Source organism: Narcine bancroftii, chromosome 1 (assembly GCF_036971445.1).
Source record: "Narcine bancroftii isolate sNarBan1 chromosome 1, sNarBan1.hap1, whole genome shotgun sequence".
Lineage (NCBI taxonomy): Eukaryota > Metazoa > Chordata > Chondrichthyes > Torpediniformes > Narcinidae > Narcine > Narcine bancroftii.
The window spans coordinates 370,388,408-370,414,224 of record NC_091469.1 but is presented as its reverse complement, the minus strand read 5'-3'; the positions used below and the strand labels follow the sequence as shown (position 1 = coordinate 370,414,224).

The 25,817-nt window shown below is 46.9% G+C and overlaps 1 protein-coding gene across 10 annotated transcripts in view; it reads right to left on the bottom strand.

Annotated features, from left to right (window-relative positions):
• Window positions 1–22,036, bottom strand: part of kcnh8 (potassium voltage-gated channel, subfamily H (eag-related), member 8) — a 340,322-nt gene extending 318,286 nt beyond the window's left edge. For 8 of the 10 annotated variants that reach the window (XM_069913171.1, XM_069913145.1, XM_069913147.1 and 5 more), the window contains exons 1-2: window positions 21,928–22,036; window positions 450–509 (exon numbers count right to left, since the gene is read on the bottom strand). In XM_069913171.1, the coding sequence (XP_069769272.1) occupies window positions 450–465 (16 nt within the window). In that variant the 5' untranslated portion in view covers window positions 466–509; window positions 21,928–22,036. The remainder of the gene's footprint in view (window positions 1–449; window positions 510–21,927) is intronic. The other 2 variants (XM_069913166.1, XM_069913155.1) reach the window with 1 other exon arrangement.
• Window positions 22,037–25,817: the final 3,781 nt, after the last annotated feature.

The following is a 25,817-nucleotide window of genomic DNA, read 5'->3' as shown; positions in this document are numbered from 1 at the left end:
AGACTCCAAAGATAATTAAAAGCTTAAAACCAAGTCTAGCTCTCTTATACCGGCAGCAATGAAACAATTAAACATACTCGAGTACTCACAAACACCTGTGATGCTAAATATCCCAAACATTATGGTGCCATGAAATGAGGGGACTAGGTATAAAAAGTGCTGTAATTTCTACATGGTCAAACCAAAATGTATACAAATCGTCTTGAATAAAATCTGGAATATGCACTTTAATTGTATGTAAATTATTGGATTACAAATTTAAAACTGTGGAGCACAAGGACAAATAAAGGGGGAAAAAAAAACATCTTTGTCTCCAACATTCTGGAGGGTATTATATGTGGCATGCATTGCTGTTTCATTAGTTAGCTAAAAGTTTGCAAATCATCTAATTTTCTGAAAACCCATGCAATTCTCGTTTATTTGATGTACCTTCAATAATTCTTACTGACCTGCCTGTCGCACCATGCTGAAATGTACACGAGTGATACTATCTTGTTTTATAAAGGACTCTAGGAGAAATGAATAAAACCAAGGACCATTATATCTGATGAGTTCCATTGGGAGAAAATGAAGTCAGGACATGAGACAAAGTAGTTCAATTCTTTGCTAACACACTTGAAAAATAGCATGAAAATGTTTAATACATTTTGCATAACAGAAGTTTTTCTATTCTGAATTCTCAATTATCACAATTATTATGAAATGTCACATTGATCTTTTCCTTCTCTGTTGTGTCTCTTTGCTGGCTTGATTCTGTAATCTTGACACTAACCGAGCAACTCTAATTCTTTATTTATTGCAGACCAATAAACCAAACCTTTAATTACTGACTCATGTTCATAATGTACCTTCTCTGCAATGTACGTTCTCGATGAACTTGGCATAACAACAGTCTTTAAAAAAAAAACTCAGTCTTGCAGCATCCGTACTAGTTAGATACATTACCAATGTTTCAGGCCAGAGTCCTTCTTCAAGGTCCAAGCAAAAAATAGGAAAATTTGTACCTTTGCTTATACCTTGAGGAAGGGTTAACGCCCAAAATGTGGGTAATACACCTTTTACCTCCTCTGGACAGTGCGAGACAGGCTAAGTTCCTCCAGCATTTCTATGTGTTTTATTACAACCACCACGTGTGCAGACTTTTGTATTTCACTCCTAACAATGGTGTGTCACATTTATCATTTCCTTGTTCTATTGTCAACTCACATGACTGTGCCATAATCAATTGTCTTAATTTAGATCGTCGTCTGACTCAGTCCAACCTGATGGAAGTTGTTTTTTTTCTTTTGTTTCAGAATAATTGCCTGTGTTTCTTCTTTGCAATCTCATTTGTGTAATTAGATAATCAACTACTTTATGAGGAGAATTCCCCATATCTAACTTCTTACAAGATTATCCCAACAACGCATCAACAATATTTTGTTTTCAGCTTTCATGTTCAACCCTGTAATCACAACAAGAGAATGGCCCTCTTCTCCCTCCTCCATATACATGCATAGATATTGACAACTTAGAAACATGAATTACTAACAAAGGTTAATGATCTGCGATCAAAGCAAAATATTTGACCAGTAGGATCTAACGAAATATTTTCACTTGAAGGATAATTCCAAATTTCTTTCTCAACTTGAGCAGAGCTTCTTTAATTCTTTATCAAATAATAGTATATTTTTTCCATCAGCAAAGAAATGGTAGTTTTTCTTGACCATTGTCCGTTACATAATTCAATCCAAATCTCACTCCACATCTTGAAGCATCACAGGAAAATTTCAAGATATTCATTGCTATGCTGTGAACTGAAAAGCACTCACTTTCCAGGTCCGTTTCACAAACATTATAAACCAGTGCTGTTCTTTGACCCAATTCCACTTCTTGCTTTTCTTTTATAATTAATGTAATGATGTCAGTACTGTTGCAAAATCTAACAATCTAGCAGTGTACTGTACCATGACAGTGTTGAAGAGTGATCTATATTCTGAAAGGTCTTCAGGTTTCCTTCCTTCACAATTGCTTTCTTTGACTGGTTGCAAATGATATGCATTTACTTTGAGCCCAAGACAAGGTATTTCTTTCTGTATAAAGGTAATGCCAATGATTCTCCTGACCATTAAAGTCAGAGACAAATTTGATTCATGGGATTCAAGATGATGCCTCCACACAGTGAATTCTTTAGCTAATAAAGTATAGTTCTTTTAAAAGAACCCTTTTTTTTATTACAATAAAAAGAAACATCACATCATACCAGAAGTGTGCAGTGTGTATCAGTCATTATCAGCAGTGATATGGAGAATGTAAAGTCTCCTGAAGCTGTAAATTGGACTGGAAATTTTGACCACGAATGGAGGCTGTTCAAGGAAAAATTCATGCTGTACTTGCAAGCTATTGGACTCTATAGCAAACTTGACATACAGAAAACTGCTCTCCTACTTACCCTGGCAGGACACCAAGCATCAGAATTTTTCAATACATTTGTTTTTCTGAGGCAGAAGACCAGGGGAGATTCAACAAGATTATTGAGATGTTTGATGAGTATTGTTCACCAAAAAAAAAAAAAATTTTTTTGAGGGGTATGTGTTTCGCTTGTGCATATAGCTGCAAGGAGATAACTTTGATACTTTAAAAAAAAACAGATGTGAAACTAAAAGCAAGAACATGTAATTTTGGATCGATGCAAGTTTTAATGATCCGTGATGAAATTGTGTTCGGGATTACTGATTAAAAAAAAAGTGAGAGAGAGAGGTCGCTGTGAGAGACAGAGTTTACCATAGCTGGAGCTGTGAATTAGCTCTGCAGCATGCAAAACAGTTTGGAGAGAGTATAAAAGAAGGCATCGCCATAGCCACAGTGTGTGCCCACACATAAACAAAAATGGAGAGGACATTCAAGTGCAAACAGTGTGGCACTCAACATGCACCACAACAATGCCCAGCCTATGGAAAAATCTGTAAAAAGGGAAAGAGCAGAATCATTAAGAAAAGCAATGCTTTTCCAAAGGAAAACAAAACAGAAGTGAAACTGTACACATTAAAGAAGAAACAGCTCTCAGTGATACACTCTTCATGGGAATTGCAGTGTAGAACAATTCTAAACCAACAGAAACTGAACAGCCAAGCGTGAATAGAATTGAACAAGATAAGAGGACTGTGGCATGACATACTAAAGGAAAAAATATTCATTTCAAGCTGGACACAATGGCAATCTCAACCACAGTGATGAATTGCTTTGAGAGGCTGATATTGAAGGATATCAGCTCTGGTTTGAGTGGCTACATGGATCCATTCCAATTTACCTACTGCAGCAACAGGTCTATGCCAGATGACATCTCACTGGCTCTAAATAAAATGATGAAACACCTGGAGAGCAAAGATATATACTTCAGGATGCTCTTTATCGACTACAGTTCAATATTCAATACCATCATCTCCTCAAAACTAATCAGCAAACTCCAAGAACATGGACTCAATATCCCACTGTGCAATTAGATCCTGACCTCAGACCCAAATCAATGTGGATTGACAAGAACATTTCCTCCACAATCTCCATAGTACCAGACCACTACAAGGGCCCTGCACCACTTGCTCTACACCCATGACTGTGTGGCTTGGTACAACAACACCATTTACAAATTTGTTGATCATACCCACAGTAGTGGGCTGTATAAAAAGGGCAATGAGTCAGCATACAGGAAAGAGAATGGTGTATGAACCATAACCTTGCACACGATGTTACCAAGACCAAGGAGCTGATTATAGACTTCAGGAAAGGAAGACCAAAGACATTTAATCCAGTGATCATTGGGGGACCAGAGGTGGAGAGAGTGATTAAATCTAAATCCCTGAGTGTCACGATCTTAGAGGACCTTTCCTGGACCCATCAAATTAATGCCAACAAAAAGAAAGCACATCAGCATCTCTATTTCCTCAGATGTTTTCAGAGGTTTGGTTCTGTCATCAGAAACCGTGACAAATTTCTACAGATGTGTAGTGGCCTGGTATGGCGGCACGAATACTAGAGTGGAAAGCCCTGCAAAAGGTAATGGACATAGCCCATTACAGGTGAAACTCTGCCCCCCCCCCCACCCCCATTGGCAAACATCTACAGGGAATGCTGCCATAAGCAGCAATCATCAAGTATCCACACCACACAGACATGCTCTGTTCTCATTGCTGTCATCTGGAAAGATGCAGATGTCACAAAACTAGTAGGTCCAGATTCGAAAATTGCAACTGCCCTCAACAATCAGACTCCTGAACAACATTCATTCAGAGACTCATTTAAGGACTCTTACTTTGTTCATTATTTATTGCTGAATATTTATTTTCTGTATTTGCACAGCCAGCTTGTTAATTTTGTTTACAAAACCAAAAACTCTCTTTACAACCCGATCTACCAGTGAGGCCACTTTCAGTGAATTATATATTTGTATTCCCCGATCCCTCTGTTCGATCACACTCTTCAATGCCCTACCATTTACTTTGAATTTCCTTCCAAAATTCAGCACCTCACACTTGTCTGCATTAAATTCCATTTGCCATTTTTCAGTCCATTTTTCCTGTTGGTCCAGATCCCTCTGCAAGCTTTGAAAACCTTCCTCGCTATCCACTAAGCCTCCAATCTTTGTGTCATCTGCACACTTGCTCATCCAGTTTACCACAGGATCATCCAGATCATTGATTATAGATGACAAACAATGGACAATATCCATAGCCTTTCCTTCAACAACTTCTCTGTTAACCTTCTTGAAAAACGGTCAGATTGGCCAAACACACAACCTGCCATGCACAAAGCCATGTTGACTATTCCTAATCAATCCTTGCCATCCAAATACTTGTATATCTGAGCTCTGGAAAGCCTTTCAATAATTTACTTACTACTGATATCAGGGTCCCTGGCCAATAATTTCTCGGGTTACTTTTGGAGTCCTTTTGAAACAATGGAACAACGTGAGCTACTCTCCAATCCTCCATGGCCTCTACTTGTTTTTTTCCCCCCTCCAAATTGACCTTAACTGTGTACCAGTCAATACTGATGCAAAAAGCCTATTTAAGATCTCCCCCATCTCATTTGGCTCCATTTACAGCCAGCACTCTGATCTTCAAAGGAACCAATTTTTCCCCTTACTATCATCATTCAACTGATAACATACCTGCAAAAACCCTCAAGATTTTCCTATACATCATCTGCCAATGCAACCTCACATCTTTTTGCCTTCCAGATTTATTCCTTGAGGTATTGCTTGCATTTTTATACTCCTTAAGAATCTTATTTGCTCCAATATTGTCAATACTGTTATACACCTCTCTCTTCGGAACCAGATCCCTAAGTTTCTTCGAAAACCATGGCTCCCCATGTCTGTTAACTGTTCCTTTAACCCTGACAGGAACATGAACTCTGTATTCTCTAAATTTTACCTTTAAAAGGACCTCCACTTACCTCACACATCCTTTCCAGAAAATAACATCCCAATCCACACATTTCAGATCCTTTCATTTGCTCAAAATTGGCCATTCTTCAATTTGGAATCACAACCCGAGGCCCAGACCTATCCTTCTCCATAATTCACTTGAAACTAATGGCATTATGATCCCTGGACCCAAAATCTTCCCCAACACTGACTTTTGTTATTTATCCTGTTTGGTTCCTAAATGGGAAATTCAGTATTGTGTGGCAGTGCACATCTCTCTGAGTGAACTGGCCCCATTTGTACCGTGCTGGCGGGGCAGGTGTAGAAAATGGAGCCATCAGGGCTTTCTCATTGCCTCCTGGCTTAGGCCACAGCTCACGCCCTGGGCAACATGATGACATCACCTCTGTGCAGAGCAGAACTCCCGTTGGCCCTAAAGGGGCATGCGCGAAATTCAAATAAACAGTTCAACTGAAAACCGACTGAGTTCAGTGGATGTTTCTGTTATGTAGCAGCTGCTACATTGGTGACCTCAGAGCCCAGACATTATCTGGTCTCAAAATATGGATTCATCAGCGATCAGCGCTGTCTCCGTGAAACTCCCCCCACCCATTTTGGACCCATCGGCCCTGCACGTGGTTTTCATCTTAGGCAGCTCACCTCGGACTCCACCATGTTCTACCATGTGGTTAGCGCCCTCAATGAGGAAACTGCAGCCAGAGTGAACGACCTGATCCGCGAACCTTCCAGCGCTTATGGACGCAGTGAGTAGAGATTTGGACTTCGTGTTCATCTATCTCGACTACATCCTCATCGCCAATCGAGATCACCATCAGCACAAGTCCCATGTTCGTGTGCCTGGCTGAATTCAGCCTCACTGTCATCATGGCCAAATGCCAGTTTGGGAAGGAGTTGCTACAATTCCTGGGACATGCTATCACTGCGGATGGGGCAGCACCGTCACAAGACAAGGTCAAGGTCATATAACAGTTCCCCAGACCAGACACTCTCAAGGATGCACCAGGATGGTTAACGTCTACCACCGCTTCATCCCGGGGGTTGCACACATAATGTGCCCATTGTTTGCCCTGATCTCAGCCAAACAAAAGACACTCCAGTGGTCGAAAGAGGCTGAGACAGCCTTCGTGCACACCAAGGATGCCCTCGCTAGAGCCACCCTGCTGGCCCACCCACGACCCGATGCCCACACAGCACTCTCGGTGGATGTGTCCGCCATGGCTATCGGGGGCACCCTTGAGCAAGAGTTCAACGGTCAGTGGTACCCGTTGATGTTCAGCTGGCACCTCCGGCCAGCCGAGCTGAAATACAGTGCATTTGACAGGGAACTCCTGGTCTTGTACCTCTCAATCAGGCACTTCTGCTACTTCCTGAAGGGCAAGACTGTTCACCGCCTTCACAGACCACAAGCTGCTCGATCAGACCCTTGCCATGCCAAGATCCCTGGTCAGCATGCCAGCAGCAAAACCTATCCTACATCTCTGAGTTCACCACGGACATCCGACACCGGGCGGGTAAGGAGAATGTCATTGCCGTTGTGCTCTCCAGACCTACCATCCACAATTTGTCCCCTGGCCTGAACTACACCCAATTAACTCAGGCCCAGAGGGAGGATGAAGAGATGCAGGCCTTCCGAACTGCCATTACCAGCCAGCGCCTCGAGGACTTGGAAGCTGCCGGGCAGCCATGGCATGGTTCTGTGCGATGGCTCGACTGGCATGTCGTGACCGGGAGTTCCCCTGTAATGGAGGCAGGAAGCATTCCGGATGATTCACGATCTGGCCCACCCCTCAGTCAAGAAATCGCTGCACATAGTGATGGAACCTTTTGTCTAGTACGGATTTAAAAAAAAACAAGTGGCCCAGATGGCGAGGAATTGTATGCATTGCCAAGCCTCCAGAGTCATGTCAGACCCCGGATACAACATTTCAACCCACCAGCCAGGAGGTTTGACCATATCCACATTGACATAGTGGGCCCCCTATCGATGTCCAGGGATGCCTGCTACTTCCTGACTGTGGTCGACCAGACGACGAGGTGGCCATAAGCCAATCACCTCAGGGACTCTTTTGCCGAGTCCTGCACCAGAGCCCTACTCGCTAACTGGGTCACCCAGTTCGGTCTTCTAGCCCACATGACTAGTGACAGGGGCACCCAGTTCACCTCTGACTTCTGGGAGCAACTGGAAAACCACTTGAGAATCAAGCTTCATCACACCACGGCCTATCATCCCTAAGCGAATGGACTCATAGAACGTTTCCACCGGCACTTCAAGGTGGCTCTCATGGCACAGCTAAAAAACCCAACTGGACAGGCGAGCAGCCATGGGTCTTGCTTAGCCTTCAAACAGCTCTGAAATACCTCCAGGCTTCATGTTCAGAACTCATCTACAGTGCACTGCTGTCGCTACAAGGGGAGTTCTTCGGAGCAGGCGCAGAATCCAGAGGGGAGATCCCGAACCTCCTCATGGACCTCCGCAATAGACTTGCCTCTTTGGCACCCCCACCATGGCAAGCACCCAGCAAACATCCCCAAAGAGCTGGCCTCAGCAGAGTTAGTGTTCGTCTGGCATGACCCGCACCTGACACCCCCGCCCCCGCTGCAGGACCTGTACAAGGTCCCCCATCAATTGGGAAAGACTTACACCTTGGACATTGGGGGCAGGGAGGAACTATTCACAGTCGACCGACTGAAGCCAGCACACGTGGACTTAGACCAACTTGTGCAGACGGTCCAACCAATATGGAGAAGACGGCCACCCATTCTGGTGGGGGCGGGTGGGTTGTGTGGTGGTACAGATCTCTGTGAGCGAACCAGCCCCGTTTGTACTGCCGCGCTGGTGGAGCATCTGCAGAATATGACACCGTCGTGATTTGCCTCGTGGCTTAGGCCACAGCTTGCCCCCTGCGCAATGTGATGGTATCACCGCTGCCTGGAGCGGAACTCCCGTTGGTCTTAAAGGGGCATGCGTGAAATTCAAAAACAGTTCAACTGGAAACCCCCCCGAGTTCAGTGTTGTGTTTCTGTGTTGTAGCAGCCACTAGAATTGCGTCCTTTCTCATTGGTACTTCTATATCTTCTTCTTTGGCTTGGCTTCGCGGACGAAGATTTATGGAGGGGGTAAAAGTCCACGTCAGCTGCAGGCTCGTTTGTGGCTGACAAGTCCGATGCGGGACAAGCAGACACAGTTGCAGCGGCTGCAGGGGAAAATTGGTTGGTTGGGGTTGGGTGTTGGGTTTTTCCTCCTTTGCCTTTTGTCAGTGAGGTGGGCTCTGCGGTCTTCTTCAAAGGAGGTTGCTGCCCGCCAAACTGTGAGGCGCCAAGATGCACGGTTTGAGGCGATATCAGCCCACTGGCGGTGGTCAATGTGGCAGGCACCAAGAGATTTCTTTAGGCAGTCCTTGTACCTTTTTTTTGGTGCACCTCTGTCACGGTGGCCAGTGGAGAGCTCGCCATATAACACGATCTTGGGAAGGCGATGGTCCTCCATTCTGGAGACGTGACCCACCCAGCGCAGCTGGATCTTCAGCAGCGTGGACTCGATGCTGTCGACCTCTGCCATCTCGAGTACTTCGACGTTAGGGATGAAAGCGCTCCAATGGATGTTGAGGATGGAGCGGAGACAACGCTGGTGGAAGCGTTCTAGGAGCCGTAGGTGATGCCGGTAGAGGACCCATGATTCGGAGCCGAACAGGAGTGTGGGTATGACAATGGCTCTGTATACGCTTATCTTTGTGAGGTTTTTCAGTTGGTTGTTTTTCCAGACTCTTTTGTGTAGTCTTCCAAAGGCGCTATTTGCCTTGGCGAGTCTGTTGTCTATCTCATTGTCGATCCTTGCATCTGATGAAATGGTGCAGCTGAGATAGGTAAACTGGTTGACCGTTTTGAGTTTTGTGTGCCCGATGGAGATGTGGGGGGGCTGGTAGTCATGGTGGGGAGCTGGCTGATGGAGGATCTCAGTTTTCTTCAGGCTGACTTCCAGGCCAAACATCTTGGCAGTTTCTGCAAAGCAGGACATCAAGCGCTGAAGAGCTGGCTCTGAATGGGAAACTAAAGCGGCATCGTCTGCAAAGAGTAGTTCACGGACAAGTTTCTCTTGTGTCTTGGTGTGAGCTTGCAGGCCCCTCAGATTGAAGAGACTGCCATCCGTGCGGTACCGGATGTAAACAACGTCTTCACTGTTGAGGTCTTTCATGGCTTGGTTCAGCATCATGGTGAAGAAGATTGAAAAGAGGGTTGGTGCGAGAACACAGCCTTGCTTCACGCCATTGTTAATGGAGAAGGGTTCAGAGAGCTCATTGCTGTATCTGACCCGACCTTGTTGGTTTTCGTGCAGTTGGATAATCATGTTGAGGAACTTTGGGGGACATCCGATGCGCTCTAGTATTTGCCAAAGCCCTTTCCTGCTCACGGTGTCGAAGGCTTTGGTGAGGTCAACAAAGGTGATGTAGAGTCCTTTGTTTTGTTCTCTGCACTTTTCTTGGAGCTGTCTGAGGCAAAGACCATGTCAGTAGTTCCTCTGTTTGCGCGAAAGCCGCACTGTGATTCTGGGAGAATATTCTCGGCGACACTAGGTATTATTCTATTTAGTAGAATCCTAGCGAAGATTTTGCCTGCAATGGAGAGCAGCGTGATTCCCCTGTAGTTTGAGCAGTCTGATTTCTCGCCTTTGTTTTTGTACAGGGTGATGATGGTGGCATCACGAAGGTCCTGAGGCAGTTTTCCTTGGTCCCAACAAAGCTTGAAAAACTCATGCAGTTTGTCATGCAGAGATTTGCCGCCAGCCTTCCAGACCTCTGGGGGGATTCCATCTATACCTGCTGCTTTGCCACTTTTCAGTTGTTCAATTGCCTTATATGTCTCATCCTGGGTGAGGACCTCATCCAGCTCTAGCCTTAGGGGCTGTTGAGGGAGCTGGAGCAGGGCGGAATCTTGGACTGAGCGGTTGGCACTGAAAAGAGATTGGAAGTGTTAAGACCATCGGTTGAGGATGGAGATCTTGTCGCTGAGGAGGACTTTTCTGTCTGAGCTGCACAGCGGGCTTTGGACTTGGGGTGAGGGGCCGTACACAGCCTTTAGAGCCTCGTAGAAACCCCTGAAGTCGCCAATGTCCGCGCTGAGCTGGGTTTGTTTGGCGAGGCTAGTCCACCACTCATTTTGGATCTCCCGGAGTTTGCGCTGAAGATAGCTGCCTGTGCGACGGAAGGCTTGTTTCTTCTCTGGACAGGACGGCTTTGTAAGGTGAGCCTGGTGGGCAGCTCGCTTCTTTGCCAGCAGCTCCTGGATTTTCGTCGAACCAGTCCTTGTTTTTCCTGGAGGAGAAGCCCAGTACCTCTTCAGTGGATTGCAGTATGGTAGTCTTCAACTGATCCCAGAGGGTTTCAGGGGACGGGTCCGTGAGGCGGGTTGCATCGTCGAGCTTTGCTTTGAGGTTTGCCTGGAAGTTTCCTCTCGCTTCGTCTGACTGCAGGTTTCCAACATTGAACCTCTTTCTGGGGGCTTTACTGTTCCTGGGCTTTGGCTTGAAGTGAAGGTTGAGCTTGCAGCGAACCAGCCGGTGGTCAGTGTGGCATTCCGCGCTGGGCATGACCCTGGTGTGGAGCACATCTCGTTTGTCACTTTCTTGCACCAGGATGTAGTCCAGGAGGTGCCAGTGTTTGGATCGGGGATGCATCCAGGTGGTCTTAAGGCTGTCCCTCTGCTGAAAAAGGGTGTTTGTAATGACAAGCCGCTGTTCTGCGCAGAGCTCCAACAGGAGGCGCCCATTGTCGTTGCACTTGCCGACGCCATGCTTGCCCAGGTTTCCTGGCCAGGTTTCTGAGTCTTTGCCGATGCGAGCGTTGAAGTCGCCAAGGATGACAACCTTGTCGGCTGTAGGGGTGCGTTGGATGAGGTTGCGCAGGCCAGTGTAGAACTTGTCCTTTTCTGCTGGTTCCGCCTGGAGGGTTGGAGCATAGACACTGATGAGGGTGATGCAACGCTTGTTTTGAAGGGGGAGTCGCATGGACATGATTCGGTCCGAGTGGCCTGTCGGAAGGTTTTCGAGTTTGGAGGCAATGAAGTTCTTATCCATGAAGCCTACACCAGATAGGCGTCGTTCATCCGAAGGCTTGCCAAACCAGTAGAGTGTGTAGCCCGCGCCGCATTCTTGGAAGCTGTCTACATCTGCCAGGCGGACTTCATTGAGAGCAGCTATGTCGATGTCAAGTCTGAGGAGTTCATGTGCAATGAGGACAGACCGACGTTCAGGTCGGTGGCTGTCAGCCTTGTCTAGCATGGTTCTGATGTTCCAGCATGCTAGCTTGAGTTTGTGAGCATCTTTTGAGGGGGAGGACGTGGAGGGGGAGGACGTGGAGGGGGAGGACGTGGAGGGGGAGGACGTGGAGGGGGAGGACGTGGAGGGGGAGGACGTGGAGGGGGAGGACGTGGAGGGGGAGGACGTGGAGGGGGAGGACGTGGAGGGGGAGGACGTGGAGGGGGAGGACGTGGAGGGGGAGGACGTGGAGGGGGAGGACGTGGAGGGGGAGGACGTGGAGGGGGAGGACGTGGAGGGGGAGGACGTGGAGGGGGAGGACGTGGAGGGGAGGACGTGGAGGGGAGGACGTGGAGGGGGAGGACGTGGAGGGGGAGGACGTGGAGGGGGAGGACGTGGAGGGGGAGGACGTGGAGGGGGAGGACGTGGAGGGGGAGGACGTGGAGGGGGAGGACGTGGAGGGGGAGGACGTGGAGGGGGAGGACGTGGAGGGGAGGACGTGGAGGGGAGGACGTGGAGGGGAGGACGTGGAGGGGAGGACGTGGAGGGGGAGGACGTGGAGGGGGAGGACGTGGAGGGGGAGGACGTGGAGGGGGAGGACGTGGAGGGGGAGGACGTGGAGGGGGAGGACGTGGAGGGGGAGGACGTGGAGGGGGAGGACGTGGAGGGGGAGGACGTGGAGGGGGAGGACGTGGAGGGGGAGGACGTGGAGGGGGAGGACGTGGAGGGGGAGGACGTGGAGGGGGAGGACGTGGAGGGGGAGGACGTGGAGGGGGAGGACGTGGAGGGGGAGGACGTGGAGGGGGAGGACGTGGAGGGGGAGGACGTGGAGGGGGAGGACGTGGAGGGGGAGGACGTGGAGGGGGAGGACGTGGAGGGGGAGGACGTGGAGGGGGAGGACGTGGAGGGGGAGGACGTGGAGGGGGAGGACGTGGAGGGGGAGGACGTGGAGGGGGAGGACGTGGAGGGGGAGGACGTGGAGGGGGAGGACGTGGAGGGGGAGGACGTGGAGGGGGAGGACGTGGAGGGGGAGGACGTGGAGGGGGAGGACGTGGAGGGGGAGGACGTGGAGGGGGAGGACGTGGAGGGGGAGGACGTGGAGGGGGAGGACGTGGAGGGGGAGGACGTGGAGGGGGAGGATGTGGAGGGGGGAGGACGTGAAGGGGGAGGACGTGGACCTGTCCTCGGGCCTGCGCAAAGGAGCTTTTAGGTGGAGTGCAGTGCGCGCAGTACTGGCCCCACCTTTTACACCCATGGTTCGTGTGCCATGGCCAAGCAAGCTGGGACGTGGCAGCGAGGTCCTTGGGTCATAGGTTTTATATCGGAGTGGCCTTCTCCTATGCAGGTTTCTTACCCGGGCTGGAGGGGTATGCCTCCCCTCCTAGGTCGGTCCATACTGCCCGGTCCGGGGCCGAGGCCGCCGCAGCTCTCCCTGTGCCCGGACTGGGGCCGCCGCCTCCCACTCTCTGCCCGGATCGGGGCCTCCGCCTGCCTCACTCGACCGAGGCCAGGGCTGCTGTTTCCCCCTTGCTCCTGCCCGGATCGGGGCCGCCGCCGCCTACCCTTCGCCCGGACCGGGGCCGGGGCCGCCACTGCTCTCTCTGTGCCCGGACTGGGGCCGCCGCCTCCCACTCTCTGCCCGGATCGGGGCCTCCGCCTGCCTCACTCGACCGAGGCCGGGGCCGCCGTCTCCCCCTTGCTCCTGCCCGGATCGGGGCTGCCGTCGCCTACCCTTCGCCCGGACCGGGGCCGGGGCCGCCGCTGCTCTCTCTGTGCCCGGACTGGGGCCACTGCCTCCCACTCTCTGCCCGGATCGGGGCCTCCGCCTGCCTCACTCGACCGAGGCCGGGGCCGCCGTCTCCCCCTTGCTCCTGCCCGGATCGGGGCCGCCGCCGCCTACCCTCTGCCCAGACCAGGGCCGGGGCCGCCGCTGCTTTCCCTGTGTCCGGACCGGGGCTGCCGCCTCCTACTTTCTGCCCAGATCGGGGCCTCCGCCTGCCTCACTCGACCGAGGCCGGGGCCGCCGTCTCCCCCTTGCTCCTGCCCGGATCGGGGCTGCCGCCGCCTACCCTTCGCCCGGACCGGGGCCGCCGCTGCTCTCTCTGTGCCCGGACTGGGGCCGCCGCCTCCCATTCTCTGTCCGGATCGGGGCCTCCGCCTGCCTCACTTCTATATATTGATTTAGAAAATCTTAGTGAACACATTTGACAAACTCCAAGCCATCTAGCCCTTTTACAGTATGGGAGTTCCAGTCAATATGTGGAAAATTAAAATCTCCTACTTTCACAGCATTGTTTCCTGCAGCTGTCTGCTATCTCTACAGATTGGCTCCTCCAATTCTTATTGACCATTGGGTCGTCTATAATACAACCCCATGAGTGTGGTCATACATTTCCTGTTCCTCAGCTCCACCCATTATAGCCTCAGAAGACAAATCCTCTGGTCTAACCTGCCTGAGTACAGTTGTGATATTTTTACTGATTAGCAATGCTACTCCTTCCCTTTTTTTAATTCCCCACTTCCTCAGTCTATCATACCTGAAACAATGGAAGTCCGAAACATTGAGCTGCCAGTCCTGTCCCTCCTGCAATCAAGATTCACTAATGGCCACAATGTCATAATTCAACGTGTCAATTCATGTTCTAAACTTGTCTGCTTTTCCTACAATTGCATTGAAATAGATGCACCCAAGAAAGCAAAATTCCACCACGTACAACCCTTTGACTTCTAACATTACTAGGTACATGCAATTTTCACATAATTTTTCCCTTTCCCTCATCTACTCTGGCACTATAGCTCCCATCCCCCTGCAAATCTGGTTTAAACCTCTCAGAGCAGCGCCAGCAAACCTTCCCGCAATTATTAGCTCCCCCTCCAGTTCAGATACAAATCATTGCTTCAGTACAGTCCCACCTTCACTGGAAGGCAGCCCAATGATCCAGAAACCTGAAGCCCTTCCTCCTATACCAGGTCTTTAGCCACACATTAAGATGCATTACCCTTCTATTTTTCATCTCACTAGCACATGACACAGAGAGCAATCCTGAGATTACAACTCTGTAGGTCCGGACCTTCAATTTAGCACCTATTTGCAGGACCTCATCAGCCTTCCTACAAACTTCATTGGCCCCTACACGGGCCACACATCTGGCTACTTATTCTCCCTGCAGAGAATGACATGAACCTGGTCTGATACCCTTCAGAATTTGGCACTAGGAAGGCAACACACCATCTGGGAATCTCAATCCCTTCCACAGAACCTCTTATCTGTTCCCCTAACTATGGAATCTCCTATCACTCCAGCTCACTTCTTGTCCACCAGATCAGACTGTCCTAGAAACCTGACCCCCATGGCTTGTCCCTAGAAAGTCATCCACCCCAACAGTATCTAAAATGGTATACTTGTTTTTGAGGGGGAGCAAACGCAGGGGTGCCCTGCACTGATTGCTTGCTCCCTTTCCCTCTCCTGAGATTCAACCTCCTGCTGTCTCCTAGGTGTCATAAATGTGCCAGGCTGCACCAAAGGAAAACACGGGCACAATACTGTTTGGGGCACTCACATTAAGATCTAGTTGTTGTAATGGAGGATTAAAACCATGTGCCCAGATGCTTTTTGCTTATGTGGAACTGACGACACTGGGTCCACACGCAGGTCACCTTATTTTCAGAACTAGCAGATGTAATTAAACTCAGTCATGGGGATTTATCTGAAGATACACTTTGAAATGGAATTCCACTGTGAGGCCCAGGGAAAGCAGTTGTCAAATGCAACACTCTGAAATTGACGAATTGGTCACAACCTGTCTTGCTTGAGAAGTTTTAATAAGTCTTTGTATCTACGAGATAAACCAGGAAATCATAACATCCTGGTTCCATAATAATTAATCTTCTAAATTGTAGAATATAATGTTCAGTTTTGATTTTGACTGACAAATGTTAGAAGGAGTAGGCGCATGATTAATTGTTTTTGGGGTATATAAGCCTGTGGTCCTGCTGCTGAAGTTTAGACTCTCCGAGGGCTGGGAACACCCCTTGTCAAGAAGGAAGAACAGCCAGAGTCCGAGCAACGTCCCGGTCGGGGGATGTGGAAAAGCTGCTACCAGCTCCCTGACAACCTACTACAAGTGTGCAGTTGTTGCCTCGCTTCGGCAGTTGGGACCAGTCCAAGGGTTGGTAAGTATAGTTGGGAAGGGCTTGCATATTGTAGTGTGAAATCAGCTTTTGAATTAGTAATAAACATTTGTATAAACTGAACTGCTCTCGGTGTGTGTGTCTATTTTCTTTCGGTAGCTCAAACACTGTGACCAATCCAAAATGAACAAAATGAGAGGTATAAGTTTACCCAAGACAATTGGCGCAGCGAGCAGGGTTGGTCTCAAGATGTTTCACCGAAAGAAAGAGGTGAGCCCTGAGCAGTTCTTGATTCCTGGATGGACTTCCAAAGACGATGGGTTTGGTACGTTGGCCAATACCCTGTCTTTGTTGGGACCACACATTAATTGGGTTGAGAAGTTAGACCCATCAAGTGCACCTCTGGGAGAGCGGGTTGCCACTCTCCTTCGAGAAAGTAAATTTCCTGATAAAAAGGGGACGCTGACGAATGGTTTTTGGTTGCTGGCCACAGCATTACGCCACTCTGTTCAGCGTGAAGCAGAATCAATTCAAAGAGAAGTAGAATCTCAGCGTAAGAGAGAGCAACTAGAGGAGGAACTAGAAGCCCTGCGACAATGCTGTTCCATGATGAGCGAGATTGTTCGCACAAGTCAGGACAGAGCCAAAGATTGGGAAGATAAGCATGTCCAAATGATCTGCCATAATATTAAACTCTGGCAGCAGCTCTCTGCAGATAAGGAAAGGCATGGAGTAGAACCCGATCCATATCGTATTCATGCCATGATAAGGAATGGTGACGATCCTGATGTAATTGAGGATTGGGATGGGAATATCTGGAATGACAATGGTAATAATGCAGATACTCCTCAGCATGTGTCTAACATACTACCCCTCTCCACCTGCTGTTCACGCCCACCCTATAAGGCAGCAGACTTCCCAAACAGACGGAAGAGGGGGATGATGTAAGGGTAGAGATTGAAGGGATAGCTATCCTGGTCTCCCAAGTGGACCCAAGGGAAAATACCCAAACACCTGCTGATGCTCTATGACCTACTCCCTCTACTGAATGGCCTCGACCTCCTCCCCGAGACTGGGTGGAGGGCCCTGCGGGCCAAAGTGGGAACAGGGGTTGGAAGCAGTCACTGATACGTGACTTCTCTATAAAAGAGGTGGCTGCCATTGGAGATCGATTTAGGCAAAAGGCAGGAGAAACCCTGGCAGCCTAGTCTGGGAACAAGGCGGTGGGGGGAGTAATGTATTTTTAACCCCTGAGGAATTGTTGGGATTAGGAACATTGTCTACTGATATCAGGGTCACTGCTGAGCTGCGGGGTAGAGGGAGAGAGATGGATTACTTACTTACTACTCTAGGGGATGCCCTGCTACGAGTATACCCATCACTAATAGATTGGGATTTACATTTGCAAAACAATTGGAGAACCCCAGAGGAGGGTATAGCTGTAATTCGTCAACAGGCCCTGGCCTCTGCCTTGCATGCAGGGCGTTTGAGGCTGTGGGTACATGGGGGGAGCCCTGATGAAGAGATATTCACTGCCGGAATGCATACCAGATTGGTTCGTTCCACCCAACCCACCACACGGGGATTAGTTCTGTCCGTAACTAGTCCGCTAATTGGGCACCCTGTGTCTGAGGTGATGAACGCCTTATCTGGGCTTCGAGAATTATAATTGGGAGGTAAAATCCACTCACATACAGCCCAGGTTACATCAGACAAGCAGGATGAAAAGAGAGGGGTGCTGCTAATAACGGACCGACAAGAAAGGACCTTTTTCTAACCTTGTTAAAGTTAGGCATACCTAAAAGTGATATTGATGGGAAACCTACTGCAGTCCTTTATGCCCTTTATAAGAGAAAAGCAGGGGAACATCATCCCCAGCTGCTGAGTCCTCCTGGCCCAGCTGTGCCTTCTGCTCCCACTGCTGCTTCTATCGAGCTGGCTTCTCCTGCTCCAGTTACTCGTGATGAGGTAAAACAATGGGTTAAACGGGCTCTTAAGGATAACAATAGCATGTGGTCCTGGAAGCCCCCGAACCCTTCTGAAGCCTGAAGGTGTGGGTAGGATTCCCGTGTCTACTCCATCGAGTCACGGCGCACACACGGGGATCCGCGACCCTACATACCATTAACAATCCACTGGGGTGGGGGTAATGATCGCCGATACTTGGCTTTGGTCAACACCAGTGCAGAGCATTCGGTAATTCCTGGTAACCCCGACCTCTGGACTGGACCGGCCTTTCGAATAGAGGGGTTGGGAGGAGCAGTCACCCTGGCAAAGGAAATAAAAGTCTGTGCCATGGTGGATGATAGCCCTTCCCCTGTCTGGTTACATGCCCTGGTGGCTGCTACTGACGAGTGTATCCTGGGTATTAATATGTTGGCCGGCATGGCCCTTAATACTAGCCAAGGGGGATTTGAATTTGGAATTTGAACTATTACAAAAAAGCTAGTAGTGGGTCAGGCTAAGTGGGATCCTGTGATGGTGCCAGCCCCCATGAAACCAGTGTGCATTCCACAATATCTTCTCCCTGGGGGGCAGGAAGAGATTACTGCCACCATCGATGCTCTGCAAGAAGAAGGGGTAGTGAGGCCCACAACATCACCCTTTAATAGCCCTGTTTGGCCGGTCCAGAAGCCGGACGGCTCCTGGAGAATGACAGTTGATTATCGTTTTTTGAACAAACATGCCCCACCACTTGCTTCAGCAGTTCCGGACATTGTTACCCTTATTGAAAACATTGCTACTGGGAACTCAGGAACATGGTATGCTGTCATTGATCTCGCTAACGCCTTCTTCAGTATTCTTATAGCTGAGGACTCACAGGATCAGTTCGCCTTTACCTGGAAGGGGCGCCAGTATACCTTCACCCACCTTCCAGTATCGCCTTCCCTCTCAATTCACCATTATATTGATGATGTGGCTTCTTGGAGCCTCTGGCAGAAACAAGAGGGTCGCCGAGTCCCACTGGGATTCTGGTCACGAGGCTGCCACTCGTTATTCTGTTTTTGAACAACAGTTACTAGCTTGTTACTGGGCCCTGCTAGAGACTGAAAGAATGACAGGTGATGCAGATGTTCAATTGCGACCTGCACTTCCTATAATGAATTGGGTCCTGGCTAATGATGCTAATCTAAAGATCGGGCGGGCTCAGCAGTCTTCTATTGTTAAATGGAAGTGGTATATTCAGAGTCGTGCGACCAGAGGGCCTGAAGGGGTGGGCCACATACACGAACAGGTGGCTTACCATCCCAGGTCAGGAACTCACTTAGGAGGGGGATGGTGGCTCCAGTCAGTATGCTGAGTTGAAGGCAGTAACTTTACCACTAGATCCCCATGATCACCCTCTTCACCTGTTTACTGATTCCTGGGCTGTGGCTAATGGACTTGTGGTATGGATGCCTGATTTGCAAAAGAACAACTGGATGATACATGACCGCCCAGTATGGGGCAAAGAGTTGTGGCAGCTGTTGTGGGATGCTTCCCACCACAGTGAGATAACCATTTATCACGTTGATGCCCATACCAATATGGCGACTAACATGGCACAACATAATGCAGTAGCAGATCAGCTTGCCACTATCAGCCGTGCTGATACCATCCTCCTGGCTCGATGGGCACATGAACAGAGTGGTCATTTGGGGGAGAAGGGATCAGCTATGTGGGCCCGTACACATGCTTTACCTGTCCATCAGGATGATGTCCACATGGTCGCACGTACATGCCCAGAATGTCAGCTTGTGAAGTTCCATACCATTCCACCTGGTCCGCATGGCCAAATAAAATGGGGTGCTCACTCAGCTGCGGTCTAGCAAATTGATCACATAGGCCCCATGCTAGACTGTATGGGTAAACATTACGTCCTAGTAATGGTTTACACCTTTTCGGGCCTGGTTTTTGCTTTTCCCACCAAGACGGCTGACCAAGCTAGCACTATCCAAGGACTAAACCATTTGATTTATCGTTATGATGTTCCAGAGGAGATTCACTCTGATAATGGCTCACACTTCTCCGGGAAAGCAATCTGTGATTGGGCAAATGACAACGGTATTTTATGGGTTTACCATATTCCTTATTAGCTGCAGGCTGCCGGGTTAGTTGAATGAATGAACGGCTTACTGAAGGAACAAATTTGTTTGTTAACATCACTGGGGACCCAGAAGGGATTGTGCCATGTGCTGCAGCAGGCAGTCGACAATTTGAATCATCGCCCTTTAAAAGGAGGTACACCTTTCCATTGACTTCTTCACGCTCCTGAATTACAGCCTATTCCAGAGGAAAAACAGTCATTGCCCCCCATTCCCAAACTAGAGAATGTTGGACAAAAGGTATGGGTGGCACCACCAGGTAGTGGCCCTCCTGTAAAAGGGGAAATAGTGACACCTGCCCAGGGTAACACTCGGTGGGTAGCTATTGAGGGACAGGATGATTTAGTCTGTTTAAACACTGAATGCTTACGGTATCGTGAGTGACATGTGTCAGGCTTCTTTGTTCCAGGTTCTCCATTTTACACTCCTGGTGATCTGGCTTAACAGCTGCTTTGATGCCAGCAATTGGATTTGTAATTTCGAGGACGTTCCGAGAGAGTTCCCCGTGGGAAACACGGTCCGATGCACTACACCAAGGAAGTCCTCGGTCACCTGCCTCAAGTGCAGCTTATATAAATATGTTATTGTTCAGCATGTTTCAAAATCTGTTCGTGAGCTCCAGTATCTGAGTATTGTGGCCAACAAGGATAATTTGAGCCTTGGTTGGAATCTTTTCTCATGGCTAACTGCTACATTTGGGGGAGTGGGCCACACTATCCTCCGTTGGTTGCTCGCGTCATTGCTTATCTTTGTAATTGTTGTTTTGATTTCTCTTTTTTCGCTCCCTCTGTACTCAAATACCGGTTAGGCCTCGCAAATGACAGATTGTGACCAAGGGGTGGAATGTAATGGAGGATTAAAACCATGTGCCCAGATGCTTTTTGCTTATGTGGAACTGACGACACTGGGTCCACATGCAGGTCACCTTACTTTCAGAACTAGCAGATGTAATTAAACTCAGCCATGGGGATTTATCTGAAGATACACTTTGAAATGGAATTCCACTGTGAGGCCCAGGGAAAGCAGTTGTCAAATGCAACACTCTGAAATTGACGAATTGGTCACAACCTGTCTTGCTTGAGAAGTTTTAATAAGTCTTTGTATCTACGAGATAAACCAGGAAATCATAACATCCTGGTTCCATAATAATTAATCTTGTAAATTGTAGAATATAATGTTCAGTTTTGATTTTGACTGACAAATGTTAGAAGGAGTAGGCGCATGATTAATTGTTTTTGGGGTATATAAGCCTGTGGTCCTGCTGCTGAAGTTTAGACTCTCCGAGGGGTAGGAACACCCCTTGTCAAGAAGGAAGAACAGCCAGAGTCCGAGCAACGTCCCGGTCGGGGGATGTGGAGAAGCTGCTACCAACGCCCTGACAACCTACTACAAGTGTGCAGTTGTTGCCTCGCTTCGGCAGTTGGGACCAGTCCAAGGGTTGGTAAGTATAGTTGGGAAGGGCTTGCATATTGTAGTGTGAAATCAGCTTTTGAATTAGTAATAAACATTTGTATAAATTGAACTGCTCTCGGTATGTGTGTCTATTTTCTTTTGGTAGCTCAAACACTGTGACCAATCTAAAATGAACAAAATGAGAGGTATAAGTTTACCCAAGACAGTTGTCTGGAGAGAGGGAGAGAGAGAGAGGGAGAGAAAAATACAGTCGGGACCTCTGCTTTATACCATGGGCCCTCTGGCCCACCTGGTGGTCAGATGTTATTAGGCCGGGTGCCGTGTCTCTAGGCCACCTGTTGGCCGAGTGATGTACCGCAGCATATCATCACAATAACATCCCTCTAATGCCTGTCTATCAAATCCCCACCCACCACTTTCTGAATGATCCAGAATTCATACAACTCCACTTCATTAACTCAGTTTGTCAGGAGCTACAGCTGGATGCTCTTCTCATAGATGAAGCTGAAAGGGATACTGCTGGCTTCCCTGACTACCCACATTCTCAAAGAGGTGCATTCCCCTGCCCTAGCTGCTATTTTCATTGTTTATGACTATGGGAAAAAAAATAAACAAAACATTACCTGATTAACCTCTTTTGCTCCTCAAATAGGGTGTCTCTTATTTTCTTCAAATCCTGTACCACCACCTCAGCCTTTTTACACCAAAGCTTTAACACTGACCACTGTATTACTTTCCTTCACTTTCATTGTGATGCTTGGGCCACCTGACCTCAATTGCCCAATCAGTTTCTTCCTGCTCAGTCTGAGCTTTCTGAATCTTGCTCCAACTGCTTGGGACACCTGACCTCAATTTTGTACTCATATCTTTCTTAATGAGTACAGTTTACAGTTACTGGTAATGAGAAATTCTGCCTAATCCAACAATAAATTTGAACTTTGAAATTTTCAATTGGCTGATAATCAATAGTCACCTTTAAAAAAAATATATTTCTATTGAGTTTAACATATAAATCCTACATACAAAGTCTTCTAATAAAACAAATAACAGGTTATATCATATATATATCATAAATTGAAAACCTCTCTGTATTGTTTATTTAACAAGATTTCTTAAAAAAATAATTCTGGATAGAAAATAAGCACACTATATTAGGCAATCCCTTGATCTAAACCAGGCGTGGGCATCCTTTAAAAAAACTCACATACCACTTTAAGTATTCTCAATCCCATAGGTGGTCTGTGATTAGTAAAGGATTGCTTAGGGTGGATGTGAGTGGGAAGAAAAAGTTTGAAAACTACTGTTTTAATTGTACCTAATTGACTCATTATGTGCATGGTTTCTTAACTCCAAAGGAAATGGGCCAATAACAATTTTTCTCAAGCAAAATATTTCTGTAACAATTGGGTCTAGAGCAGTGATTCTCAACCTTCCCTTCCCACACACATACCACCTTAACTCATTGTTGACTATTCACAGAGCACCAATGACATAGTGATTACTGAAAGTGGAATGTGACTTTTAAAAAAAGGTTGCCCACCTCTGATCTAAACAAAGAGTAAATTCTATCTAATTTAATATGATCTATGACAACCATAATTAAATCTTTATTTAGCAAGTTAATCTAAAAATAGTAATAAAAGAAAAACAAAAAAGGCTGAATCTAATCTATCCCCTCCCTCTAAGCAAGGTTACCTTGTAGAAAAAGTAGTCAATGGTTCAAGATCCACCTGTGCAAGTTTGCCAGGCACTAGCCGCTTGACCTATATGTGAAAGAATCTGCATTTCCAGTATTGGCTTCATTGATCATGTCAGAACTCACAAAACTGGATGGACAACAAACCTGCTTGAATCCTGAATGACTGCCTTAGAGAGAAGGGAGTACTGAAGGAAGTCAGATGGGAAATGTAGTTACCACATCTGGCATGGTCCCATTCATTTCAATGCGATTGCTGCCATACATTAAAAAGGTAAATGTTTGCTCAATTTTGATTTACTTATTTTTATTTTCACACAAACTTTTAATTCATTAATAGATTATTTAATCTTTAAAATTACTTTTTTATAAAGGAATCAACTTGGCTTTTAAATGTCTCAGATCATCAAAGACTTTTAAGAACATTGAACCAGGCCTTTGACACCCTGTATTGTGTAGTAGTTCTTGACTTCAGCATATTGTGATTTGGAGGCTAGTTACAGGACAATTATAGATGTGAGGCCTCCAGGCCTTTTGGAGGATAGTGAGCCCAAACAGTTAGTGATCAACCCAAGTTCAGCCCACAAGCAGACCCACTAATAAGGGCTCAAGGCTGAAATTTGGTGATGTATCTTTACCGTTGCTACATAAAGGCACTGTTTGATCTGTTGAGTTTCTCCACCTTTTGTGTGTTTTTTCACATAACCACGGTGTCAACAGAATCCTGTGTTTTACCACTAATCTTGTGTGGTCGCCATAACCTCTAGTATTTGAAGAGTACACATGGCCAACAGGTAAAGGTGAAGGTTAATAGGCAGATGGAGCATTGGAGTTGACAAATAGTGATAGGTAGATAACTGCAGGAAGTAGGTTGGTGAAACCATGTAAAGGAGGGATTTTGATGAAAGGAAGGGGTTGGGTGAGATATAGTGCATGGTGGGTGATAGGTAGGTAAAGGAGCAGTAACAGGGGGCTGAGAGTATTCAAAAGAAGGGTATGTGTAAGAGGACTGAGGTGGCTGAAAAGCAGAGAGGAAGTAGACTACGGGGAGAAGGTTTCATTTATCTGGTTCTATTTATCATGGATTTCTAAATTCAGTCTCTCTCTGTCACCAATCACTTAATAACCTCACCCTATCCCACCTCCCCAACCTTTTAATAAAGCCCATCTTCCCTCTCCTTTCTCAGTCCTGAAGAAAGGATTTGGTCTGAAATGCTGACTTTCCATTTCACCCCATGCATGCTACTTGATGTACTGCGTTCCTCCAAAAGGCTTTTTTCTTTTGTTCTTGGTTCCAGCACCTGCAGTCTCTTGTATCTTGAGTTCTTTATCTTAATTGCATAGACAATGATTCATACTGGGTAGATCCCTATCTGTTGTAGCTTGAAAGAATTTTGATTAAGGTTGCATTTAATGTATCCCTTATTAATTACTATATATTATTAACTCTCCTTGTTCCTATTGGGAATCATAACTGCTTTAGATTCGACTGCTGCACAGAACTAGATTTTCCTTATAAAATGTATCTTTTTCTAATTTATATAACTCTTCCTGCACCTTCAATGGATATGGAACAGGTCAAGGTTTACACGTTTGCTTGTTGCTTTGTCAGGGATCCATGTAGCATAATCATATATTACTACCTATGTAGGTATGGTATTCTGCATGTATTAATCCCTGACTAGGCATGGTATTGTACCAATAATACCCAAGTAGGTATGGGACTAAATGCAGTATAATCTGTGGATAGTACTCACTGCAGCCACATTTCAATAACAGCAGAAGGAACTTAATATTTAGGGTGGCAAAGGGTGTGATAATCAAGTGGGTTGCTTTGTCCTATATGGTTACATGTTCTTTTTTAATTTTTTTTTTATTTTTCACACTATAAACCATACTGACCAAAATACATAGACATTTTTCTCTTGAATATATACAATGTCATTTTCTCCCCTTTTTCCCCCCTCCCTTCCCTCCCTCCCTCTCCCCCCTTCCCATTTATTCAAAGTTCAATCTATAAGATACATTAAACCCATTAAATAATGTCATCACTTAATAAAAATAAACAAGAAATTATTGTCTTTTTCTTTTATATACTGAGTCAGTTCATTTCGTTGTTTTCTCCTTCTGTCATTTTAGGTGGTGGAGGTCCATGGTAGGATTTCTCTATTGTATTTCATGTATGGTTCCCATATTTGTTCGAATATTGTGATGTTATTTCTTAAATTATATGTTATTTTTTCTAATGGAATACATTTATTTATTTCGATGTACTATTGTTGTAATCTCAAGTTGTCTTCTAATTTCCAGGTTGACATAATACATTTTTTTGCTACAGCTAGGGCTATCATAATAAATCTTTTTAAAGCTGTTGGATCTGCACTCTTATCTCATTGCAATCTGGACACACAGAGGAGACTGCAGATACTGGAATCTGAGGCTAAACACACTCTGCTGGAGGACCTCAGTGGCTTGAGCAGCATCATTCAAGCCAAAGCTCTTTATTAAGACCCAATTTAGCTTGTAATTTATAGATTGTTAAAGGTTTTGGAATCACTGGAGATGAGTTACACAGCACAGGAAAGTCAATCTCTGACTTCTTGTAATAGCCATAGTAATTTAAAGGGTCGGTCCAGATTGACTCTGGTAAATGGTGACTTCTGGGCTGTTGATGGGGAATTCAGTAATGTTAAGCAATTGAATGTTAAAGATAAGTGACTAGGTTCTCCTTTTAAAGAGAAGATAATTGCCTGATGCCTTAGAGGTATGTATGTTAATTGTCATGTCTCAGAGTATGTTTGAATGGTAGGTTCATTT